Raw genomic sequence first — 22,132 nt, 5'->3', positions numbered from 1 at the left:
TAACTCAAATTGGCTTAACTATGGTCAACATGACCTTAGCCTTTATTCCCTAATTCAAACAACTTACTTAATTCTCAAATTAACTCTAATTAACAGCTAACATTGTCGAAAACTCAATTAAATAAATGATAATAAGAAATAAGCATGACACGGGGTTGGATTTTCAATGATTTTCGAACCCGATTGCACCATCAACCATCATTGGAATGTGAAGACTTGTAAAATGAATTTTTTGGACTTGTAAGGAATCCAAATCGTCATGTTCCTAGAAATCTAGTGGATTGGTTATTGACTTGAACAATAACTACCTTGCTAGACCTAAAGAGAACCCGTTTCTAGAAACCTAGTGAATTGGTTATTGGGTTGAAAGAACAAGATGATGTGATCATCTTGCCTTGAACACCACAAGTATCTAAGCTAAATACTTCATACAGTTCAAGAAAAAACTCAAGTTCCATCAAGGAACTCCATAAAAGGAGACAACTCTTTTTTTATTAATTCATCTTCAATATCATATGTCTTCCTCAATAGTTACATAAAGTTGGCTATTTATAGCTTTACACGACTCTGAAACCAAATCTAAGTTGGAAACAAATCAAGTTTCCTTATTTGACTTGACTTCTAAACTTGAGACAATTTCCTAAACAAATTTGGAAGCAATTAACTACTTTTCTAAAACTCTAATTCAACTAGAATAGGAAACTAACTAACTCAAATTGGCTTAACTATGGTCAACATGACCTTAGCCTTTATTCCCTAATTCAAACAACTTACTTAACTCTCAATTTGGAAATCAATCAAGATTTGGAAGCCAATTAAAATTTGAAAAATTTGGATCTTCAATGATTCTCGAGCCCGATTGCACCATCATTGGAATGTGAATACTTGTAAAATGAAAGGAATCTGTGCAAATCTTCATGTTCTCATCAACATTCCCCGAGTTACTCCTTTGTAAGCAAGCACTCGATTTGAGAACAAATCATCTTTCAAAAGGAGGGGAATGATGAGAATATGAAAATCTGGATCCCCTTCAAATCTAGGGAAATTTGTTTTACAACTTGATCATGGTGCAATCGGACTCAAGAATCATTGAAGATCCGAACCCTTGTCATGTTTATGTCTTTTTATTGTTTATTTAATTAAGATACTAGCAATAATTTTTAGTTAATTAGAATTAGTCTTGAGTTATTTTTGAGTCGTTAATAAGGGAAATAAAGGCTAAAGTCATGTTGACCATATTTAAATCCATTTGAGTTAGTTTCCAATTCCAGTTGAATTAGAGTTTTAGGAAAGTAATTAATTGTTTTCAAGTTGGTTTAGGTCTTTGAGTCTTGTAAAATGCTATAAATAAGCCTCAAGTGTCAATTTTTTGATAGTCAAGTCAGATGATGAATAAAATTTGAGAGTTTTATCTTTCTTGTTCCTTGGAAACGTTCCTTGATACAAAGTGAGTCGTGTCTCCTTTGCTCAAGTTTTGACTTATCAATTCAAGATCACATTGAATTGTGGCGCCATTCTACCAAACACATCTTGATTTGCTATCTTGTTGAGTTGTGGGTCACGGTTAGATTCAATAAAGAGAGCCCCGCGGCTCAAGGCCCGCTTGGGGATCATGTTCACATTACTCCTAGTGGTCCAATCACTTGGGCACGTGCTAAAAAGCTTAGAGAGTGATTTCAAACTAACACAACTTCTTACATCATGATCATCATGCTAACATCATGATTCATGTCATTCCAATCTTACATCACAATTTCAAATTTACAATCACTTTCCCAAAATATATAACATCCAGAAGTGTCTAGTCGATTACAATTAAAACACTAATACAAAAGTGCCTCAAGTCGGCATTTGTTTAACTCCTTCCAATCGGGTTCCTATTAAGGAAAACAAACTAATGGGATGAGCCAATACTCAGTGAAGCCAAGAAACACACATGCAAACACGTAATCCAAGTAGCCACAAATTACATGGTAGTAAAACTATAAGTTCGAATAATTCACATTTCGAATAGGAAAATAAACAGAAATAATTCAAAGATACTGTAACTCTCAGGAGCTAAATTCCATGTAGTCGAGTCAAAATCTTGATCACATCTCATGTTGATACTCCGTCAACCACATAAGTATCAAATCCGTAGATACACCACTTTTCTTCGAATCCCATCACCGTTACACTCCCTTACCGGGCTCGCTCATCAAAGTTTTGATAATACTCGAGTATATTATGGCAATACTGCGCGAGTAATGTTGAGCAAGATCTCTCCAATAGATCATACTCTACGAATATCACATGGTTTGCTAAACTTATCGACCAAGCCCATACTGGTTCGATTCACAAAGTTAACCAACGAGTTTGGGCGTCCCCCGAATACGAATATGAATGCAAATATGAATACGAATATAAGTCGATGAGCAATGCTCAAATCAACGATTCCAAAGAGGAATCACAAATAGGAATCACATATACGAATCACAAATATGAATCACATCCACATTACTATATACAAGTTGAATATGAATTCACATAGCAAAATACGAATATAATTTCGTTCGAAAGAGAACGAGTGCGGTATAGTACACACTCATCTCAAAATTTAAATTCACATAACGGATAAGAAACAGTTAACCACTTAGCAACAAATTCATGAACTTGATACTCACCAATCGAAACAAGGGAGTAAGTGCGTAAACGAGTCTTTAGGTGTTCCTCTCGAGATCCTCTTGAAGGTCTCCTTGAGCACCTGATCAAATAGTAATTATCTATTATACACTATCGCTTAAAACCCCTAATTATCGAGGAAGATTGCACACTTGTACAATCTAAGAAAATATCATGAAAATGAGCCCTATTTACTTGTAAATCGAGGATTAAAGGCGGGGTTTTAAAGCACAAGAAAAATCTGGTTTTCATTTCTAAATTCAAGTGTAAAACAATCATGTGATATCGAAGGAAAAAGGAGAATTCGAAAAACTCCATTTCCTTAAGTTTCGAAAATTTCAGTTTTGATACGAGATCTTTGAAAAATCGTATCTTACTCTTTACAAGTCCAAAATCGGAAAACTTGGTACCGTTGAAAACTACTTCCAAAGTACTAAAAGTTTCTAGAAGACATTTTTCCATGATTCCAAATGGAAGGTATTCAAAATTTGTCTCAAAATTGCTATTTTGGCTTGCGAGACAGTTTCGGGGTTGGTTTTCAGCAGAGTTTGGAAATTCAGCAAAATTCACACAATGTGAACCAGCCTTTGAAATTTGGAACTTAATTAGAGTCGTAAACAAAGTTTAAAACATAATAAGTAGAACAAGAATTGGAGTTTTGAACACCAAGATATAGTAGCTCAAAGTTGCTGAAAAATCGAAACTTTTAGGCAATTTCCAAGTTCAAATCACAAACTTTGGGACTTTGGTTAAGCATTGAAACGGACTCGGAATGGCACCGAATTTGGCAGTATTACACTACCATATAAGGGATATTCTTCTGTCAAATTTCATGAAAAAATATGTACATGAAGTTGGTTAACAAAGTCACGAAAGTTTCTAAATTTTCAAGGCAAAGCTGCCTTGTGCTACCATCCCTTTTCTAAATCATTTGGCTAATGAAATATTTTCAAACATGGTTCATTTGTGTAGACAATGTCTAAATAACATTCAAGATACATTTTTTTAGGTGATTAACATCAAGAATTTAGAAATAACAAGTCCCAAGTCAAGATTGGCCATTCGGCTAAGAGAAAAGGAAAAGTTTTCTAGATTCGAAGAGTAATTTCGGGACATCATTTGCATATCAAAATAGTTTTAGAATATCACCAAATTTTGTACAATTAAACCTCCATATGAGCACTACTCCTCTATCAAATTTCATTTGAAAATTCACGCGGGAAGGTAGTTAACTAAACCATCAAAGTTCAAGAAATTTTCCAAGGCAAAACTGTCTTCTAGCTCTTCTTTCCTTTTTAAACATTTTGTCCAATGCAACCAACCGAAATCTGGTTTATTTATGAAACAAAGTCCAAGGAACATCTAATATAAAGTTTGATAGATATTGGACATCAAAGTTTCCAAAACAACAAGTCCCAAATCAAGCTAGGCCATTTAACTAGCCAAAAGAGGATTTTCAAGCAAAAATCCAGGTCTGTAATTTGGCCATATCTCACTCAATTCAACTTGGAATTGAGTGTAGTTGGTGGCATTGAAAACTAGATTCATAAGGTTACAATGTTTTAGAAGAAATCATTTTCAAAATCTATCCACAACTAGCTCACATTTGAGCATCAATTCACTGCTCAAAACAGAGCTCCCAGTGTAGACGTGAAACAGGGCAGTCATGTTTAAACGATTGGTATGGACTGCTCAGGTGGAATCAGAATGTGCATTTTATATCGTTGGAAAGCTGGAAATGTCAAGTTTCTAGTGCCACAAACGGCACTGATTTTGACATCGGAGTAAAAAGTTATGCCAAAACAAAAACACTGCTAGAGCAGTTGCGGGAAAAATTTCCAGTTTTGCTGGTTTCCGAAAATACATCATTTGACCAACCAAATCACGTTATTTTTTTATGAAACTTTCTACACAATCCACACAACATATATACATCATAACTAAGTCATTAGAACCACAAAAAATCACTCTAAAGGTCACGGACAACAAAGGGGCAGAAATGGAAAATTTTCACCTTCACTTCCCTTTGAACTTTCCTTCAACAATACAACCTATTTCCACTAAATTAACCATTAATCCAACATTAAGAATATCAAAACACAACAAATCAGTCCATCAAGCCATTGTGGGATTTTATAGAGCCCACTCACCAAAATCCAACATAAATAAAGCTACCCACATGAATATATGAGGTTATATGTGCAATACAACTTCCATAAGTTAAGATTTTGAAGGTTGATCATCACTTACTTACTTAGATAATTAAGGCAGAAATTTCGATCCTTATTTGCTCAAGAAAAACCATGAGAGTAGCCTCCTTTTCTAGCTTAAAGTGCTCTCCAAGTGTTTAGTAAAGTGTGGTTAAAATTTGAGGTGATTTGGTGAAAGATTAGTGAAGATTTGAAGAAGAAATTGAAGAAGAAACTTGGTTCTTTTTCTCTTGAAATGCACGGCTGGAAAGGGAACAAAAGTGAGTGTGTTTTGGGCTCTAATGAAGCTTCCAAAAGAAGCTAAAATGTGTGGCTCCAATTAATTCAGAAGTCAACCCTTTCTCCCGCGCGCACGCGCGCACGTTTCGTGCTCGATTTCTCTCGAGTTTATTTCACTAGTGTCCTAAACCTCTAATGCACTTCATTCATACTATTATTATTCACTCTTAATAGTTTAAAAATAATGGTTTTAAGTCCGTCAATTAATCGAGCGCGTAAAAATGTGTACTCCCGATTTAAGCGCGATAAAGTGAAATTTCCAAAAAATTCTTATAACGATAGTATAACTAACTATCACTTGAGCACTTAAACATAAAAATACCTATTTCAAGACTAATGTACAAGTTTTCAATTTTTCAAATTCATTGTACTCTCAAATCGGCTATAGTCTCCAAACACGTATTCACTATTCTCACTTAACGAGTTTTCAAAAAAAAATTACTTTTGGAATCAAGTCATTTTTAAAATACATGTGAGCCATAGTTCCATGTATTTGAGCAATAAAATGTTGAAATAAAATATTCGAAGAAAACGTGTGAGTAAATAACTAATTAAACCAGTAAAATAAAATAAAATAAGAAAATTTCAGGTCCTCACACTCTTCCACGATATGGTACTCCTAACTAGCAAGTAGGTATAATCTGATGTTGATTTCATACTATCTTGACATTCGACATAATCGGAATCAGTATAACCAATGATTTTGAATTTATCTAACTTCCGATACGTGAGCATGTAATCTTTAATTTTCTGTAAATACTGCAAGATCTGTTTGGTTGCTTTCAAATGATCTAATTCAAGATTACTTAAATATCTATCCAATATTTCAGTAATGTACATAATATTCGAACGCGTACATAATTGAGTATACATTAGACTCCCTACTGCTGCTGACGTATGAAGAATCTTTTGCATTTTTTTCGTCAAAAGTATTCTTAGAATATTGGTCGAGACTAAATTTATCTCCTTTAGTTATAGGGATGTCACTTGATTTATATTTTACATATCATATTTTTTAAGAACCTTTTCGATATAATTCTTTTGCGATTATTCCAAAATACCTTGAGACGATTTCGATGTATCTGTATGCCTAACACAATAGATGCATCACTAAGATCTTTCATCTCAAAATTATTAGTTAGAAATCTCTTGACTTCATGCAATAAACCTATATCGTTACTAGCAAGTAAAGTGTCATCAACATACAATATCAGAAAAATATATATACTCTCACAGAACTTATGGTATATACAATCATTTTCTAAATTCATTTCAAAATCAAATAAGATGATCACTTGATGAAATTTGAAATACTATTGTCGACGCTTGTTTGAATCCATAGATGAATTTTTAAATTTACAAACCATATTTTTTGGATCTCCCAATACAAAGTTTTCTAACTGCACCATATAGATCGTCTTATCAATATTACCATTGAAAAATGTTGTCTTTACATCTATCTGGTGTGACACAAGATTGAAATGAACCACTAATGTTATGAAAATTCTAAAAGAGTCTTTCGAAAAGACTGGAGAAAATATTTTTTTATAGTCGAGACATTTCTTTTGTGTAAATTTTTTAGCGACAAGACGAGTTTTATATCTTTTCACATTACCTTTCGAATCTCTTTTGATTTTAAATATCCATTTATAACCAATAGATTTCGTATCTTCTGGCAATAAGACAAGATCCCAAACAGCATTGTCTTTCATGGATTTAATCTCTTTATTCATGGTATCGATCCACTTTTGGAAATTTAAATTTTTCATGACTTGATGAAAGTTGGTTCATCTTCTATCAATTCAGTCTCATCCTCATGTTCTTGGAGAAAAATAATGTAATCATTTGGCACTGTACTTCTCCTTTCTCTAGTAGATCTTCTTAATGACACTGATTTTTGGAGAGGGAGAGTTTGTTCGTCTATAATAGTTTATTTTTCGACATTTTCTTGATTTATTATGTCATGATCAAGGTCAGGAATGAGATCCTGAATAAGATCAATGACACTTATGAGAATATTGACATATTTCTCTTTAAAAACAAGATCCCTTACTGTATTTTCTCTTCCAAACTCGATACCTCAAAGAACCAGACATTTCATGTCTCAAAAATCGATTTAGTTATGGAATCATAAAACTTGTAACCCCTAAATCTTTCAAACCCTAAATCTTTCAAACTATCCAATAAAATAATAACTAACCATTCTTGAATTCAGTTTCTTTTTATTTGGCCCATAAGGTCTTGTCTCAGCTAGACATCCCTATTATGCAAATGCATCAAACTGAGTTTTTTCCCTATTCAAATCTCATAAGGAGTTTTGATAGTTGATTTAGTTGAAACTCTGTTAAGGATATATGTTGCAGTCTTAAGTGGTTCTCCCCTGAGTGACTCTGGTAAAATAGAATGACATATCATACTACTTATCATGTCTTTAAGTATTTTATTTCATCTTTCAACTACACCATTCATAGTGAGTGAACCCGGCATAGTGTACTGTGGGACGATACCACATTTCTCTAGATATTTAGTAAATGGTTTTGGACGTTGTTTATCTGAACCGTCATATCTACCATAGTACTCATCACCACGGTCAGATCTGACGCTTTTAATTCTTTTGTTGAGTTGGTTCTCAACTTCAACTTTAAAATTTTTGAACACGTCCAATGATTGTAATTTTTCAGAAATGAGATATATGTAACCATATTTCAAACAGATGTAGGAAATGACCCACAAATGTCTGTATGTATAAGTTTTAAGACATTTACGGACCTATTGGTTTCAAATATCCTTTTATTGGTTTGCTTTTCCTTTATACAGTTAACATAATCATCAAATTTTGTAAAATTCAAGGAGTCGAGAATTTCATTTGATACAAGTTTTTCCATTCTCTGTTTGGAAATATGTCACAATCTCTTGTGTCATAATGCAGTCGAATTCTCATTGGTTAATTTTCTCATTACTTCTCTAGTACTCAAATGTAGAGATTCATTAAATGAGACAATTATATCAATTAAATATAGATGATCTTAGTGCATTAAAGAACCAGAACCAACCAATTTTGAATCATGAAATAATTTAAACTTTTCATTTTCAAATGAATAAAAATAATCAAATTTGTCCAAAATAGAAATAAAAATCAAATTCCGTCGAAAAGATGGTACAAGAAATGTTTCATTAAGATTCAAATAAAATCCGACCTTTAACAATAATATAAAAACTCCTATTATCTCAACTTGAACTGTTTTGCCATCGCTTACGTAGATATATATTTATTATCATTAGATTTTTGGCAATTCAGACACCCCTACATAGACACATTGATGTGAATTGTTGCATCAGAATCTAACCACCATGTGTGTCTAGGTATCGAAATTAAATTAACCTCAAAACAAACTAAATTAAGATATATACATTTTTTAACACGCTAAGCGTGATAGTTGATGCAATGTTTCTTTTTATGCCCTTTAACTTCACAGAAGAAACAACTATTCTTTTCCTGATCAACTGATTTTTTTGTTGATTCTTTAATGGTGCTATACCTGTAGCTTCTTTATCCTTTTTTCTCTTAAGTTCCTTGTTTTTATTATTAGTGGTTGAGACCAGATTAGCACTCTGTCTGATCTTATTTCACCCTTTTCTCTTCCTCTACACAGTGTGAGATGAGCTCATTTAGAGACCAAGTCTCTTTTTGACAGCTGTAACTCGCTTTAAACTGACTAAACTGTGTAGGAAGAGATATTAAAATCAAATATACTAGTAACTCTTCACAGAGTACCAATTTAAGTGCATTTAATTTCAAAACAAAATGAGACATCTCCATGATATACTCTCTGATATTACCTTTACCACTATATATCATTGAAACTAAACGCGTCAACAGCATATTAATTTTAGTCTTTTCTTTCTTGACTAACCTTTTTTCAATTTTCTGAAGGAACTGTTTAGCGATAACTGCCTTTTCTGACATTATTCCTCTGAATGGTTCTGGAACGACCTTTTTAATGATCATCAAGTATAAACGATTTGATCTCTCCCACATTTCTTTATCTCTCTTTTTATCAGAGATACACTGATCTATAAAAGGTGGGGGAGGATCATCCGTTAACGTAAGGTCGAGATACATTACTCTAAATACTATCAAGAGATTTTTTTTTCCAGAACTTGAAATTTGTGTCATTCAGTATAGGAATATTATTGATGTTGGTAATAATATTTGTAAGATCAATTGCAATTGAACAAAAAATATAAAATAATTAAAACAAACTAACATAAACCAAAATAATAATAAATTCAAATGATGGTAACCCATCTCAAAATACCGATGTTTCATTAATATTTTGTCTTTGCACAAAAATATTAACTTCTAAGTGATATCTTGGCGCAGTAATAAATACTGATAATAATAACATGTCAAAAAATAAATATTTGTTTGAACCAATTTATAATTCACATGTAAAAAAATTGAATAATTATCACGTGTTTATTACCACAAATGCACATGCAATTTTGTTAAACATTGACCTTCCTTTAGGCCAATTAATATTCGCAAAATTACAAGTATCTAACTAGTTATATTCTAAAATAAACTAATTTCCACAATAGAGATCACTTTGGTAGCATATTATTTCAATTAATTTATTTCAAAATATATATAATCATATCAATATTCAAATTTAAAATTACACAAATTACACAAAAATTTTGATCGAAGTTAACTTTGGTCAACTTTGGTCAAAACCTGGTCAAATCTGGTCAAACCAATCAAATCTCATTAGGATACCAGTCAATTGGATCAAAACTTATTTGACCAAAGTCCATATCCATAATTTGACCCAAATTTATCATTTAAACCGAAAATTTTCTTAAAGTCCATAATGCCTTTTAAGACTATATATTTAATGGGCCAATCTTGTGGATTTTATAAGATTTAAATATCTTATTTAACTTTATTAGAGTTCACTTAAATTAGAGAAATCCTAATTTCTTTAACATATTAATAAATTACATATCATGCAGGTCCTACCAAATATTTTGTTAATCAAAACTCTTGAATGAATAAACTAACAAAACAAACTAAGAAAAAGATGAACAACTTCCTGCAACCAGAAATCAAGTTAATTTATAACATGGAAAGTATGTGGGTCCCACATAATTATGACCTGTGCCAACATATCAAGAGTTTCGCAAAATTCAATAATCAATCAAGACAAGCACGTGATCTTGGAACCATGTGTACTTGAACCATATGCTAACTAATCGTAACAAACAAAGCAAATATGTGTACTTGATTGTGCATCATGCTTATTGATTTCGGCAAACTCATGGATTCATATATAACCAAAAGCAATGAATTGGATAGTGCAAATTTACCAAAAATATAAGCAAACAAATTACATTAAAATCACAATTCAAGATTGTCAACCGCCGCACAATCAAAATAAAAATAATTCTAGTGAAAAAAAACTTGAAAAACTATGAATTATTTAAAACCAAATTATTTTCTAATAATCAACCATATCTTGCTCTTATACCACTTGTTGGGGTGGTTGTTTCAATTTAACTTTTGGTGAAAACCAACACCTATTAAATCCAAAATCTTTATGGCGATCATTAAGAAACAAATTAACAATAAAATTGGAGAAGCGTACCTGGATTTATATTGACAAATTGGTACTTGAATCCCTAGAGATTTTGGGGTGGCATTTCAGGTCAATACATATTTACCAATTCTTGAGAGAGTCCTTTAATTTCTCTCTGGTATCTTTCCTGACGATGGAATATCAGAAAAAAACTATTTTGTGGTACTAGAAAATGCGACAATAAGAACTCGTGTGACTTGGAGATCATAACCTAATTTATAGATAATATTATTATTACCTTTTGGATTCTAATTTCAATCTATTATAGAAATAGAAATTACCCTTAAGTTTCTACATATTGAAGGCCCACATCCTATTAGATAAATTAAAATTCAAATCATAATTGATCACTTTAATTGAACTTAACCTTATTTGATAGTTTACAACATATAATTATTCACATATAAGTCCAACGTTGGATTAAGGATCCAACAAGCATCACTCCCAATTGCTGCTAGCAATTGTCGAGGGAAAGTCCTTTTTTATGTGGCATCCATGAGCCCCAACGATTGGCCTACATGCAGTTAGAAAACTATCCTTCAAAGGTCCTAGACAGCAATAGAATCTGAGAAACCTTAGATTTTCCTCATGTTCAGAAGGAGTAAACTCTATTTCTCCAATTCTAATGCATATTCTCGTTTTATAGCATATTGCTTGTCAAAGGACCCCTGTATCAATTGTGATGCTTTTACCCTAGCTCTATATGCCTTGGACTCGGTAATTTTAGCATGATATTCTTCATCAGTTATTTGCCTCAATGCACCAAGGGGCATCTTTGGGTTACTCTTTATTCTATCCACATACCTGTTAGCCACCCAATCTGCACTCATCCAGTTATTTTTCCATACATGCGCGCAGCAGAATGTTCGAGCTTCATGCTCTTCACAACTAGATCTGTAGAACCCACAGACTTTTGAATAGCAACATATAAAAACCACTTACGCGGATTTCTCACTTTGCCCTTGGTTTCTTATGCTCATTTTTGTATAAGCTAATAGGCTTCCCGGTGCAAATAGAATAGTTTTTCACCGCAGCTTAAATTCAGGTGCATCTGTAAATCTTTGCCCCCACCTTGAGTTCTAGGTCTTTGCATTCATTGTCAGGTTTATAATCTGTATATGTAACACCTACATGTGGATTATTTTCATCATCATCCGAGGAACCAATATTGCTATTCAAGCCCTCACTAATATTTTCCTTATCAAACAGACTCAAGAATTCCCCTTCTCCAACATCTCCACCATTTTCACTATCTCCATTCCTTTTCTTTTTCCCCACATTTGTCTCTTGATTATCTAGACTTTCATTTATGGATTGATCTTCCACAAATACATCAAAAAGGAATTCACCATAATTAGCAAACGTAACACCATCATAATTACGGTCACCTGTGCTTGCATTATCTTCTACATTCTTATAACTACCTTCACCTTGCTCCTTTTGACCAAATTTTCCAACAATTTTTGCCTCCCCATGCAACTCTTTAGTGTTAAACTGTTCATTTTCTCTAACAGCCTCTTTTTTACTTTGTTTGGGATCATTCTTAACCACAACATTATTCTCCCTAACAATTCCTCCAGTCCTATCCAACAAGTCTATCAAGCATCCATCCTGTTCATGTGATCTATTAGACTCTGAGTTATAGTTTTGTACAACCGGGGAATTAGAATCACAGTAAATTTCCATCAACTTATGTGTCATTACATACTTACAAAACAAGCTCACATCACGGCCCCCCCCTCAGTTCTTTCAAACCTGTATTTAAATCCCTTCCCGGTTCTAGATAGTAGTAGAAAAACGTTTCCCTGTGAGCCAAATCCTTAAGCATTTCTCCTATTTCTTCCACTGACATCTTATCAATATCACACTGGTCAACATAATCAATCTTCCCACCTGCACAAGCCATTTTTTTTCCACAACGAAAGTGATCACCATGATGCACTTTTATACTAAAATTATCATCCTCAATAACTGCACAAGGAAATAATGCAATATACACATATAAGTTGTCTATAGCAGTAATACAATTTACAAATTGCAATATACATATACCCGTTTACAACTTTCCATATCAACTAGTATTTGGTAACATTAGAAAAAAAAAAAAAGAAAAAGAAAAAGAAACAAGTGGTCCCTTTGTCTTCCCGGTGCAAGACAAACCCCACTAGAATATTAAAAAGTTAAAACACTAAAATCAAATAAAAATGCATGTCAGTTGCATCTACAATTCGTCACAAAATGGTCCTATTGTTTACAAGCAAACAAGATTCTTAATAGGCACATTTCATAGCTCTATTGTCAACCTTTTTTCTTTTCTCTCTAATCACCCAAGGCCTTTTCCATATTTTGCAGAGATTTAGATGGGAAACTCGATTAAACTCTTTTATGGTTTGAAATTGGGACTTCTAGGTTTGATTATCTGAAGTTTGAAGAGGAATTTAGTGGGAGTCGATTTGAATGAGAAATAAGTTCAACTAATACAAATAAGGGTTTTTAGTCTATTGTGGGTAGGGGTGGCAATTTTCGACACGACCTGAAAACACGACACGAACCTAACACGAAATTAATGGGTTTGGGTTGAGGTTTTGGGAATTCGGGTCAGAATCGGGTTGGACCCGATGAACCCGAAAAGAAAACAGGTCGATTTCGGGTCAACCCGTGGTGACCTGATATGACCCGATATGACCCGTTTACGAATTAAAAATAATTTAATAAATATAAAAATAATTTTATCTAACTAACCTAAGTTATTCTTTTTTCAAAGGCATTAATTACTTAATCATAAATGAATTTATTTAATTTGTGTGAAGTTGAAATTATTATATTTGGACAAATAATATATTATATTATTTTTTACTTTTATACTGTTTTAATTTATTTTATATTTTGTTTGGGATAAAATACTTTTACGGTGTTTAATTTATTTTAGATTTGGTTTGGAATTACTTATTTAAATTTTTATTACTTGATTATGTAATTAGTTTTGTGAGAAATTGATTTTATTAGAAATTACAGTGATAAATTAATAAATTAAAATTAAGTTTCGGGTCATTTCGGGTCGACCCGCCAACCCGTCAACCTGAAATTTTTGGGTTCGGGTCAGTATACCTGACCCGTCACGGGTTGGCGGGTCGGGTTCGGGTCAACAGATTTCTCTGACGGGTTAACCCGAACCCGACCCGCCAACCTGATTTGGACCCGAATTGCCACCCCTAATTGTGGGGATGAGTGAGACGAAATATCTTTTTTGTCCCTATAAAGTACACTTGATGCTCACCTGACTACAATTCTGTGTAACTTAACCAGACAATTTGACAGAATGGGTTGATTGGACCTTTCCAATTGTTTAGTCGGCTGGTTGACGCAAAAAAAAAAAAAGTTTTATGGTTTCAATGAGAATCTTTAAAAGTTTAGTGGGCTCTAGTGCACTTTACCCTAATATAAATGTATCGGAATCAAGGGCTTAAGATGGAGAAAGGAAATATATCGTGGTAGGAATTTTGTGATCTACTGTTTAAGAGATTTTGCAGAAAAAAGAATCTAGGATGTGGTGGTAGAATTCAACAAATTGCAGTAGAAGAGCAGTTTGGAGTATTATTAGGAGAAATTTGAAGACCTCCAAGCGCTCACACGAATAAGAAATTCTCAATTCATTTTTGTTTCTAGTTTCATTGGTGGTTTAAAGGATGAAATTAAATGTATGCTTAAGAAGTTGCAAATTGAGAAGCTAAACATTTCAGGGTCCAATTACAAGAATAGTCACTCAAAGTATAAAGCAAGAATTTGAAGGGTAACAGTAAAACTCCATAGATAAAAGTTTGGATAATTCAGAAATCAAGGTCCTAGAGCATTCCTATAAGACTCCTATTCCTAAAGCCTTCAAGGATGCGAGCGACGCATCAAAGATGACCAAGAAAATTTTCTCACAAGGAATCCAATTCATAAAAAAAATTATGGCCCATTTTCAAGTGTGGAGAAAAATGTGGAATAGGGCACCAGTGTAAAGTAGAAATATCTAAATCTTATGCTTTCTTAAGTAGATGAGGATGCTGAATTCGTGGACACCTTGGGCGAACAAGATGAAAAGACAGGAAATCCTGGCGAGTAGATAGAATTGTCATTACATGCTTTATCTGAGGATTTGAGAAGAAAAACCATCACATTGCAAGAGGACATTGGTGGAATTCCATTTCATATTCTAGTGGATATGGGCAGCTCGGATTCCTGTATCAGTCATCATTTGGTAAGAGGACTTGAACTATCTTATGTATGTAATAACTAAATGTATCAAAATGAATGAGTCCGACAAATTTGAGCAGGTCATAATTGAATAATGGGTGTAATTGAGTCAACTAATTTACGTCTATTTAATAAATGTGTCAAAATGAGTCACCCACTATATCCATTTAATAAATGAGTACGGTTATACTTAATTACCTATTTATGACTCATTTAAAATTTTATTATTTATTTATTTTTTTGCATGTTGTTTGATAAGAAATAATGACATTTTATTATTATTAGACGGGCAGAAAATTCAAATTTATCTGCTTAATATCCACTAAAAATTGAGTTTAAATGTATAATTAATTTTAAATTGATATAAATAAGTGAGTCGAATAAAAATTTATTTAGATTCATTCAAAATTTATTGCATACCCAAGTCCACTTATTAGTGGGCATGTCAATGTAATTGAATTGTGACCGGCACCTCTATTAGTAACCAACACATTGACTATGATAGATCCAATGTCACAGGTTATGTTAAATGTCCAAAAATATTATGGTCTACTAATGACTATAGATTTAGCTTTGATATGAGGATTGCGGAGTTGGTCGGTTGGGATGTTATATTGAGTGCGGACTCAATGACCTATTATAGTCCTATCAATTTTGATTGTCAAACGCTCAATATAATTCTCTACGGTGAATTAAGAAAAATTATATTACAAGGGCTGAGACGAATTTAATAAGAGAATTCATTCAGTACAAAAAAGGTTGTTATGCTATGCAGCAGGAAGAAAAACATCATCAGGAGGATCACCCTGTGGAATTGGTTCCATTAATCAATCAATTAAAAGGATTTTTACTAAGAATAGTTTGGGGCACGCTATTGCTTTGAATTCAGAAGCACATTAAACCATACAGGTATCCTCACTCTCAAAAATCAGAAAAAATAATAAAAAAAGAGCAAGTAATAGGGATGCTTGCTAGTTGAATTATCAGGTATGGCAACAGTCCTTTTGCATCTCTTGCGTTACAAGTTAAAGAAGAAAGATGGATCGTAGCGCTTTTGTGTGGATTACAGATACTGAATCAATTAACTATCAAAGAGTATCCTATTCCAAATAAAAGGAGTACTGAATGAATTATGTGGAGCTAAGTTTTTAATAATGCTGGATTTGAGAACAGGATACCACCAGCCAATAGTCAAGCCTCAAGATATTCATAAAACTACATTTCAAACTCATGAAGGATATTATGATTTTTTGGTTATGCTTTTTAGTTTGACCAATGCTCCAGCCACTTTTCATTCATTAATGAATCAAGTTGAGTCTTATCTATGAACATTTGTTTTGATATTCTTTGACGATGTTCTAGTTCTACACTGCAACAACGTCTAGAATAGTTTTACAAGATAATCAGTTGTATGGAAAGCAAAGTAAGTGCTATTTTGCTCAAACATAAATTAAATATTTGGGGCATATTATCTCAGCAAAAGGGGCGAGTATGACTGAGATAAAAATAGAGGATGTTATTAATTGCCCTGTACTTCATTCTGTTAAGTCCTTAAAGAGGATTTCTGGGCCTCACAGGCTACTACAGAAGATTCTTAAGCATCATGGATCAATTTGTAAACCATTGACTGATCAGTTACAAAAGAATAGTATTTCTAAGCTAAAAAGGAGGATAGTTTTATAAGGAATGAAACTGCACAACAGGCCTGTGAGAAAATTAAGCTTGTCATGTGTACTGCTCTAATTCTGAGGTTGGCTGACTTCAATAAAACATTTGTTGTTGAAACTGATGCTAGCAATAATATAAGGGCAGTGTTGCAACAGGAATCTTAACCTATTGCTTACCTTAGCATAGCCTTGTCTATCAAGAATCTAGCATTATCCGTGTAAGAGAAGGAATTGCTGGCCGTGGTGTTAGCTGCTACAAAGTGGAGATACTACTTAGTAGGTAACCATTTCCATATTAAGACTAATTACTAGTCTTTGAAATTTTTACGGGAACAAAAGTTAAACTACTCCCCTGCAACACAATTTGTTGGCAAAATTACTGGGCTTGGATTACGAAATACAAGTGGTTAAAAAGAGATATGAGAATAAAGATACAAATGCTTTGTCCAGAAAAAATGCTAACAGAATCAGAGGAAATGCAAGAAAATTCGTTATTTGCTGTCACTTCTATGAAGTTTAGATGGACGGAAGAGTTGTACAATAGCTATAATAGAGATGAGTCTTGTCAGCCTTTGATAGCTCAACTTATCCTGGAACCTATATCATTGTCAGATTATCAACTGATAGATGGAATCCTCAATATAAAGGAAAGCTGTTTGTAGGCTCTGCTAATCGAATCAGAACATAACTGATGCAAGCGATGCATTCTTCTTTTATTGGAGGATACTCTTGAAATACTCTTCACTTGGAGGTTCCCCAACTGAGCCGGGGAAACCTGATGGGGATTGAATCACCATCAGACCAGACGGGTGCACCATACACCCATATGAATTTAGAACAAACCTTATATTGAGGCACATTGATGGGAGGCAAGGTTTGAACCCTTGACCCCTCACTCCATAATTAATGTGGTGGCCAACTCCTCTAGAGGAAGTTGGTTACTCTTGAAATACTTTACATAAGCTAAATCAGTATTTCACTCCGAAGGCATGAGACAAAATGTTGTCAATCTAGTTATTTACCGTGATACTTGTCAAAGATATAAAGAAGAGCATGTACCATATCCAAGGTTGTTGAAACTAATGCCGGTTCTCGAAAAAGTTTGGGAACATTTGACTATGGATTTCATAGAAAAGTTGCCCTATATGGGTATGTTCCATCCTATTGCCCTTAGGACCTTATCAGGATTCAATCATACCTACCGCAACTGATATAATGCAGGAGAGAACAAGGATAATACATAGTATTAAAGAGCACCTCTCAAAAGCCAGACAGAGAACGAAATTCTTTGTTGATAAACATAGGATAGAAAGATCATTTACAATTGGAGATGTGGTGTTTCTAAAATTGTAGCCTTTTTAGGAACAATCAGTATCAATCCGGAAGAATCTAAAGTTGTCAAAAAAGTATTATGGACTTCTTGAAGTTTTGGAGAAAGTAAAGCCAGTGGCATGTTGGAGATTTATTACATCTATCATTTCATGTTTTACTTCCCAAAAAAAGGTTGATTTGCGAAAAAATTTTCTGCTACTTCCCCTTAATATGATACTTAAGATCAATCCATAATGGAACCCAAATCAATGTTTTAAATGACGGTTATCCACTGAGATTCTCAGCTACTGATTAAATATGTCGTAAAATGGTATCACGTTGATGCTAGTAATGCCTCTTGGGAAGACCTTTCTTTTACCAGTAACCAGTTTCTCATTTCCAGCCTTGAGGACAATGCTTGTGTTAAGGAGGAGGCAATTGTCTATTCTTGTAGTTGTAATCAGTTAAGTGGATGATGTTAGAAAGTAGTTATAGGAAGAAACAGAGACAGTTAGTTTGTTACATAACTGATCAACATCTCATTGTTATATGCAAGAAGCCGATGTACACAATTCTTAAGCAAATGAATGAATAACAATTTTGTTTCTCACTCTCTCTCAATTTCTTCCATATTTTCTCTCACTTCCTTCTTCTTGTTCTCTGTCACTCTCAGACCAGTTCTCAGTTAACCAATTCTGCACTTATTCTTAATCAAAGAAATGCCATAGTCTTGGATCTTGATAGTTTTATATGTGAGGGATCAGTGTGAGCTGCAACCTTGAACATTGATTAGGAAGGCTCCGTGGGTTGTGTTGGTGATGATTGAGTCATCAATGGTGGTGATTAGGTTATAGTATTAGTGTATTGTGGCGTGTAGGGCAGTAAAGTCAGTGTCACAAAATATAGAACTCACCAACCTTGTGTGCATGAGAAAGAGAGTAAATGTTTGTATCCTTGCTTATGAGATATGAAAGAGAGGTTCCATCTTTTTGTGGTTAACCAGTCTAGCGTAAAAGCTAGATAATCATGTATGGACTACACACTTTTAGCAATTAATGGGAGTGGGTGTAGGCATCATAGAAAATTGGATAGTTATAGTTAACAAGCTTTAATTTAGCGGGAGATTTATAGTTATAGTTATAGTTAACAAGCTTTAATTTAGTGAGAGATTTAAAGGCCCAAATTTTTAAATAAACGATTTTAGATTAGAGGAAATGGTTTGGCTTTCAAATTTGCAGCTCCGAGTTTTTAAATAATTTTAGCTACATTAATTTTAAAAAACTTATCAAAGTTTTTAAAATAAACATCTCAAAATATCTAAAAATACACAAAAAAAAATTCCCTTCTTTCCCTTTTTCTTCCTTCTCCCATGTCAACCAACCACAACCTCCGTCGTTGGCCTAGTGTTGGCCACCTTTTTTTTTTTTTTATCTCTCTTCTGCTCTCCCCCTTTCCTCTTCTCTCTCCCCCATCTCCGTCTCCCACCACTAGGAATGGCAATGGGGGCGGGTGCCCCCGCGGGGGGCTCACGGGGTGGGGGTTGGAGCAGGGGGTGGGGCGGGGGCGGGGGGGAATTTTTCCCCCCGCTTAGAAACGGGGCGGGGGGCGGGGGAGTATACCCCCGCCCCATCCCCCGCCCCGCCACCCGCAAAAAATATATATATATATAAATATATATATATAAATGACTATATATTATATGTAAATTAATTAGTTATAAACTTATGATAATGATATTATTAGTTAGATGTATTATATAATGTATATTAGTTTATGTAATATAATTGATATTATCAATTATATGAATAATTATACATGTCTACTAATAGAATTTATTAAATAATTATACTAAATTTACTAATACATTTATACTAAATTTCTAATTACACTTAATAGAATAACACTTTTTTCTAAAAAAAAAAGCACAAACACAATGAAAAATTAGTGATTGCATTTGTACAAAAAGTGAAAATTTGACTATTTTAGTTATATTTATTTCATCATATTGGGTTGTATTCAAATAACTTCTGTTTGATTATTTTTATGAGTTTCAATTGTAAAATTACAATGAATAATAATTTGGTGATGTGTTGATATTTTAATACTTGATTATTTATTAAAATTTAATTATAATAAAATTGTATAATAAAATTTTATTAACCCCGCGGGTGCCCCCGAGAGGGAAGCGGGGCAAGGCGGGGCGGGGGCGGGACAGGGGACGGGGGGAACTAATAGGCAACGGGGCGGGGGACGGGGGAGGGGTCCCCCGCCCCGTTGCCATCCCTACCCACCACCATTCTTGTCCCCTGTTGCACGATCTGGTAGCATGACTAGATGGTGCGAGGGGAGGGGGAGGGAGAGAAGTTAGGGAGAGAGGGAGAGAGAAAAGAGGGGGAGACAGAAAAAAAAAATGTTGTTGTTGCTAACGTCAATTACTGGCAGAGGTTTTAATGTTGGCGGCAAGTAGTTGCCGGAAACTGACGATGGAAAGGGAGTAAGATCAATGGTGAAGTGAGGGAAAAGAAGAGGAGAGGAAAAAAAAGGAAAATGAAAAAAAAAAATTTACATCTTAAATTTTTTTTTCCAAATTTTATAATAAATATATTTAAAAAAATTCATTTGCCGAATGAGCCCTTGCCAAACGGGCCACTTGGAATTTCCAGAGAAACATATGATTACGTCCAATTTTCTAAAAAAAAAGGGCAAATTGAACTAAGTTCTAAATTCAAAAAAAAAAAAATTTCTCTTGAACTCACCCCCGGAGAACCCAAGACGAAGACCAAACAGCAAGCCAGAAAAATGGTCGACGTGTTGACTCGTTATTCGTTCCTTGGTACTTCACTCGGATCGTTATCTGTTACCCAACATTCTCTTCAAATCTCACCGTTCATTTCAATTCCAATCTAACGGTCCATATTTCCCCATTCCATTTCCAAAAATTTCAAAACCCACCGCCAAACAAATTCACTAGTCTCCCTCTCCAGTCTCCGCCACCATATAAAGCTCCCAAACCCGGTCTCATTTTCACAACACTAATCTCATTTGGCTTCTTCCAGATCTACGCACACACTCACGGGTAACTAATTCCTATCTGTTTTCCACTAGCATCAATGGCGCGTACCAAGCAGACTGCTAGGAAGTCCACCGGAGGAAAGGCCCCAAGGAAGCAGCTAGCCACCAAGGCGGCAAGGAAATCAGCTCCGGCAACTGGAGGAGTGAAGAAACCCCATCGTTTCCGTCCAGGAACGGTGGCGCTGAGAGAAATCAGGAAGTACCAGAAGAGTACCGAGCTGTTGATCCGCAAGCTCCCATTTCAGAGGCTGGTGAGGGAAATTGCTCAGGATTTCAAGACTGATCTCCGTTTCCAGAGCAGTGCTGTGGCAGCGTTGCAGGAGGCTGCGGAGGCGTACCTTGTTGGACTGTTTGAGGACACAAATCTGTGCGCCATTCACGCCAAGAGGGTCACTATTATGCCCAAGGATATCCAGCTTGCTAGGAGGATTAGGGGTGAGAGGGCTTAGGGTTTAGAAGTGCTGCCAAAATTTTTAATGATATTGTGTTTTAGGGTTTGTTGCTAGTTTGGGTAGGGATGGTAGGGTTAGGCGTGTAAATTTGGATGGGTAATCTATGATGGTGGTGTATTCAGTTGTTTCAATTTCAATCAATGAAAGTTTATTTTTCTGTCTCTTTCCTAATTATGGATTTTATTTTCAATAATTTTTGGCTTGTTGTACGAATCACTCCGTAAAATTTTAATTAGATTTCTTTGCTGATGTATTTTGCGTTTAATGAGGTAGAAATGGATTTTGATGAAGAAGCTTGCTTCACCCTCCATATTGTTTGCTCTAAATCATTGGCCAAACTTAGAGTTGAATGCAACCATTGTTGTGGATTTTTTGTCTAATGCTGTTGGGGCAATTTGATTCAGTTTTTTTTTGGTATTAAATATACCGTGTTCAGACATTGTTATCATACAGACTTCCCAATTAACAGAAAGTGGAAGCTCCAGAAGTATCACTACTGTCATCCTATTCTGTTGCTGATCTCTTTAACATGTGTTTTCCCTGCGTAGAATAATGTGGTGTGGGTTAATGGATCTTGAAGGTGAAGCTCCACTACATAGTCT

At 34.3% G+C, this 22,132-nt stretch overlaps 1 protein-coding gene across 1 annotated transcript; it reads left to right on the top strand.

Annotated features, from left to right (window-relative positions):
• Window positions 1-20,967: 20,967 nt before the first annotated feature.
• LOC113727310 (histone H3.2) lies at window positions 20,968-21,701 on the top strand. Its single transcript, XM_027251397.2, has one exon. It carries the CDS (start codon window positions 21,117-21,119, stop codon window positions 21,525-21,527), a length of 411 nt encoding a protein of 136 aa, XP_027107198.1. The 5' UTR covers window positions 20,968-21,116; the 3' UTR covers window positions 21,528-21,701.
• The last annotated feature ends 431 nt before the right edge of the window (window positions 21,702-22,132 follow it).

This window comes from Coffea arabica, chromosome 2c (genome assembly GCF_036785885.1).
Source record: "Coffea arabica cultivar ET-39 chromosome 2c, Coffea Arabica ET-39 HiFi, whole genome shotgun sequence".
Lineage (NCBI taxonomy): Eukaryota > Viridiplantae > Streptophyta > Magnoliopsida > Gentianales > Rubiaceae > Coffea > Coffea arabica.
Note: the sequence above shows the minus strand (reverse complement) of the source record. Positions and strands in the feature narration are given on the sequence as shown.

Bases quoted from the DNA above. Each gene is read 5' to 3' on its own strand.
- LOC113727310 (XM_027251397.2), top strand. From the start codon at position 21,117: ATGGCGCGTACCAAGCAGACTGCTAGGAAGTCCACCGGAGGAAAGGCC.